Here is a 4,832-nt window from a genome sequence, read left to right on the forward strand (position 1 = left end):
TCAATGTACGAAGTGAAACGAAAAGAATAATTTTACTTTAGGCATGCTTTAACTTTACGAATTGGATGTGGATAACGGTACGCAAGGGAAAGATATAATTGAAAATTTACTGTTCTTCCTTCGTTTCTCTCCAATCAATAAAGAAAGGAAAAAAGAACTACTTCACTCTCTATATTAATTTATTAGTTGCTTTGGATATGAATTAAGCACACTCATACTTGTGCACCATATTCAGAATAAAATAGAACCTTTACCTCTCCATAAGACGTTATTAAAATATTTGAAAACTCAAATTAAAACTCATCTAGGTAACTAATCCTCCCACTCAAGGGATATTTTTGTTATGTTATATCATATACACATTCAGAAAGTCACTTTTTTTCCCCTTAAGAAAGCAGAGAAATGAAGGGCTTTCTAATTATTATCTGTTTAGTCGCCTCCATTTCTCTAATCTCCTATGCTTACAATGCTGCTGTGGTTACAAATACAAATAAACTAGTAGTAGAAAATATCAGCAAAGAAGAAGAAGAAGAAGAAACAAACATATCCCACATTCTGTTTGGCATTGGAGGGTCCGCTAAAACATGGAACAATCGCTCGTGTTACTCTGAGCTCTGGTGGAGACCAGATGTAACGCGAGGGTTTGTGTGGCTCGATGAAAAGCCCCAAGAGAACGAGCCATGGCCTGAAACTTTGCCACCCTATAGGGTCTCAGAAAATACTTCCAATTTCGAGTACACGTGTTGGTTTGGTAACAGGACAGCGGTGAGGATTGCGCGGATTGTAAAGGAGAGTTTTGAATTAGGTTTAAACAATGTGAGGTGGTTCGTAATGGGAGATGATGATACTGTGTTTTTTCCTGAGAATTTGGTGACGGTTTTGGCTAAATATGATCACAATCAAATGTATTACATTGGTGGGATTTCCGAAAGTGTGGAGCAGAACGTAATATGTTCCTACAGTATGGCTTACGGCGGCAGCGGCATTGCTATTAGTTATCCTCTGGCGGCGGAGCTCGTGAAGATTTTAGACGGTTGCATTAATCGCTACCATTACTTGTACGCTTCTGATCAGAAGATTGGTGGTTGTATGGCTGAGATTGGAGTTCCTCTCACGAATGAACTTGGTTTCCATCAGGTATACGTGCATATCTTTTAAATCCAAGATTTTACTTTTCTACAACTCCATCATTGTCATTTTAAAAATTATACTACTAACACTATCACTAGTTATTTTTCATTTGGGTAAATAACTTAGTATTCAACCAAATGCAGCATCACCCTTTTTGAACCACGAGTATTAGCTCATTTTTAAAAAATAAATATATAAAATATCTAGTTTGATGAAATGACTATGGGTTCACGTGCCCCATAAATCTTCCCCTAACTATCACTATTTAGAGCACCAAAAAGTTTTTCTTTAATTAGAATTTATCATATAATCTTTTCTAAAATTTGAAGATATACTCCCTCCATCTCATATTATGTTGATGTAGTTTGATTGGGGACGAACTGTTAAAAAAAAATATTCTGCAACTTTTGTCAAAATTGACAAAAATATTTGTATGACTAAAAATTACTATGTCATTAAAGGTTAAATGAGAATTTTATCATTAGTTTTGGGAAAGAACAAAAAGAAAAATATACCACAAATGAGACTGAGGGAGTGATCATACTATTTTTATATAGCTGTCAAATATGTATATTCATATGGCAGAAGATAATTAAAAAAACATGTATTTTTTTAATAATAAATTAAGAAATATATGTCTAGAATCACATCCAATGTTGGACCCTTTAACCTTGATATTCCAAACAACAAAATCCTTTTTAAGCACACTATATCTTTTGATGGAAAAAAAATTAATGAATAAGTTCAGTAGCCTCTTGTTTTGTGTTCCTATTCATTGTAGAATGGAAAGAAAAGAGCAATTACAACTATATATCTTATGTAGAAACTGAAAGATCTGTTTAATATGTTTGTTTAAGATGGATATAAATGGAAGCGCACTAGGGCTTTTGGCAGCTCATCCAGTGGCGCCGCTAGTGTCACTGCACCATTTGGACATGCTCCACCCGCTAATTCCATCAATGAGCCGAGTTGAGTCAGTCAAGAAGGTAATTGAAGCTTATAACAAGGATCCAAGCCGGATAGTGCAGCAGAGTTTGTGTTATGACCTAAAGAGAAATTGGTCAGTATCATTGTCATGGGGTTACACAGTTCAATTATATCCATGGCTAATGAATGTCAAGGAATTGGAGACTCCAATTCAGACGTTCAACACTTTTCTAGGGTCAGAAGAGCCATTCACATTCAATACACGGCCAAACTATGTAGAACCGTGTAAGAGGCCTATAGAGTATTACTTGGATCAAGTTACTGACATTGGCAATGGGGAAACCTTGACTAGTTATAGTACCAAATTTGGTGATTTTAACAAGCAATGCGATAACCAACGTTATAAACCAGCTTTAGCAGTTCATATGGTAAATGTCACCGCGTCAATGTTATCTCCTAAAGTATGGAGACAGGTAAATTTCTATTTTTCATCTTTCATTTTATATGAACCTATTCTTTTTGGCTCGCGATGTTTATGAAAGAAAAATATTTTGGAACTCAAGGTCTTTATAAGAGTACTTCCTTCGTCCGAGAAGGATGATACTTTTCGGATTTTTAGAGGTCAAATGAGTTGTTCTTTAACCATGATTTTATCATATATCTTTTAAATATTTTAAATTATGAATTATTGTGACTTATAGTATTTTTTTTTTTTTTTGTAGTTTTCAAATATATAAATTTTACTTATAAAAACATAAAGATTCTATGTCAGAACTCATAGTCAAAGTTAAGAAGTTTGACTCTCGAAATTTTAAAAGTATCTTTCCCTTTTGGATGGAGGGAGTACTACATATGCATTTTGTAAGAACTAGAGTGTTTAAAGGGTTAAATTTTTGCCAATTATATATAGAAATGTATTCTTCTTTTCGGAACAGATTAAAAAGAAAATAGTATCAGATAAAATGAAACCAAGGTTATTTAATTTGATGAAATCTTTCTTATTAATTTTACTAACACATGCAAGATTGATGAGTATATGTGTACAAACTTTTCATATTTATGAAAACAACAGGCACCGCGACGACAATGTTGCGAGGTAATCAATGATATTGGGAGCGTCCTACATATCAGAATTAGAGGTTGCAATCAGTGGAGATCGGTAACGATACCCTTTCACGACAAGTATGGAAACTTTGCCTACTTTCAAAGAAAGGTTCATCCAGTGACGAATAGGACAAGACATTTAGAATTAGTACTTGAGAGATCAGCAAATTCAAATTCCTAGCTGTTAACCAATTATACAGAAATGTCTGCTCCTCGATCCCCTCTGTTTTGACCTATGGTTATCGTTTGTAAGCTATGTTACTCGGACTTTCCGAAAATATTGATAGGTGTGTGTCCGATCCTCAAAAAATAGTAATCCGACACAGGTGCACCAACTATTTTGGAGAGTCCGCGCAATATAGTTTGTAAATAGGTACGAGACTTGCATGTTGTTACCTTGTCCATCCCAAGTGCGGTTCCAATTATCTTGTCTTCTACCATAGGAATCCATACCTGTTCTATGTAATATCATATGCAGTCGGACCTTTCTATAACAGCATAGCTATATAACAATCATTCACTATAAAAGCCATTTTTTTCTTAGAACCAATATTTATATCATGTTATAATATATATTCTCGATAACAATACTTCACTATAAGAATCAAAAAATATCGAAACAAATGAGGCTGTTATAGAGATGTTTAACAGTATAATAGTATATCCATTTGAACAAAAAAAAAATAGGGGTAAATATATCCATCATGATAGTATGTTGCAGTCGAACAATTTTAAATCACCCCTTCAAAGGACGAAAAAACTGGATAATAAATAACTCATACTACTTTTGAAGTTTTCATTGAGATTAGAACTTTGGATCCGCAATATGTACAAAGATTAACGCTTATTTTATACATTTGAAGCATTAATCTATTATAAAAAAGTTCAACATTTTTAAGATTCACAAGGATGGGTTCAGAATAGATCAATCCTTTTTATTTTCTATCATTTGTATTTTTTGAGTCGCAAATTTGACCTTCTGATTTGTATTGTATTTTCAAAGTAATTCGCATATGAATCGATTGTACTTTTGAAATATGCGACAAAAACAACTTTGAAACTTCAGTATTATAATAGGTAAAATATGGTCATGAGTCAAACTAATCCAGAATAAAGTGATTTCAGGCCCATGGTGGAATGAGTAGCACACGTGGCAAGTACATATACAGAAAAATAAAGAAAAAAACAAAATTTACTTTCAAAGGTGAGATATGCAAACAAGGATAAACTAATTTTAGTTAAACCATGATGATCCAGGATTGCAAGAGCAAAAGTCGAGCCATAATTTAAATTTAAATGTTCTTTTTAAATACTTATCATTGAATTCATTACATTTTTAAAATTAAAAGTTTAACTTTATAAAATTTTACAGCAACAAAGGGAAAATAAGATTTTAATGTTAAAGCCTTTGGAAATTTTAAATAATAAACCAAACAAAGAAAGGAAGAAAAAAATAAGTGCTTAGCTACTAAAACGCACGAAGAGACATAAGACATGGGATGGGTAGACCCAATTCTAGAAAGAAAAAAAAGGGTAAAGAAAAAATAAAATAATGTGAGAATGGGAGTTGAAACCCCAACCTCAATTACAAAGGTAGTGTACACCTAATAAATATTGCATCATATAGGCTTTGACCTTAAGTACACACCCACCCACCCCATATATATATA

The 4,832-nt window shown here is 33.1% G+C and overlaps 1 protein-coding gene across 1 annotated transcript; it reads left to right on the forward strand.

Moving 5' to 3' along the window:
- Positions 237–3,677, forward strand: LOC109230626. Its single transcript, XM_019396083.1, has 3 exons — positions 237–1,137; positions 1,989–2,531; positions 3,131–3,677. The coding sequence occupies exons 1-3, from the start codon at positions 403–405 to the stop codon at positions 3,341–3,343; spliced, it is 1,491 nt and encodes a 496-aa protein (XP_019251628.1). The 5' UTR covers positions 237–402; the 3' UTR covers positions 3,344–3,677.

Source organism: Nicotiana attenuata, chromosome 7, assembly GCF_001879085.1.
Source record: "Nicotiana attenuata strain UT chromosome 7, NIATTr2, whole genome shotgun sequence".
Lineage (NCBI taxonomy): Eukaryota > Viridiplantae > Streptophyta > Magnoliopsida > Solanales > Solanaceae > Nicotiana > Nicotiana attenuata.

Excerpts from the sequence above, each read along its gene's own strand:
- LOC109230626 (XM_019396083.1), top strand. The coding sequence starts at position 403 with ATGAAGGGCTTTCTAATTATTATCTGTTTAGTCGCCTCCATTTCTCTA. Across the intron at positions 1,138-1,988 it reads ATGAACTTGGTTTCCATCAG|ATGGATATAAATGGAAGCGC; the intron begins GTATACGTGCAT and ends TGTTTGTTTAAG. Across the intron at positions 2,532-3,130 it reads CTCCTAAAGTATGGAGACAG|GCACCGCGACGACAATGTTG; the intron begins GTAAATTTCTAT and ends TGAAAACAACAG.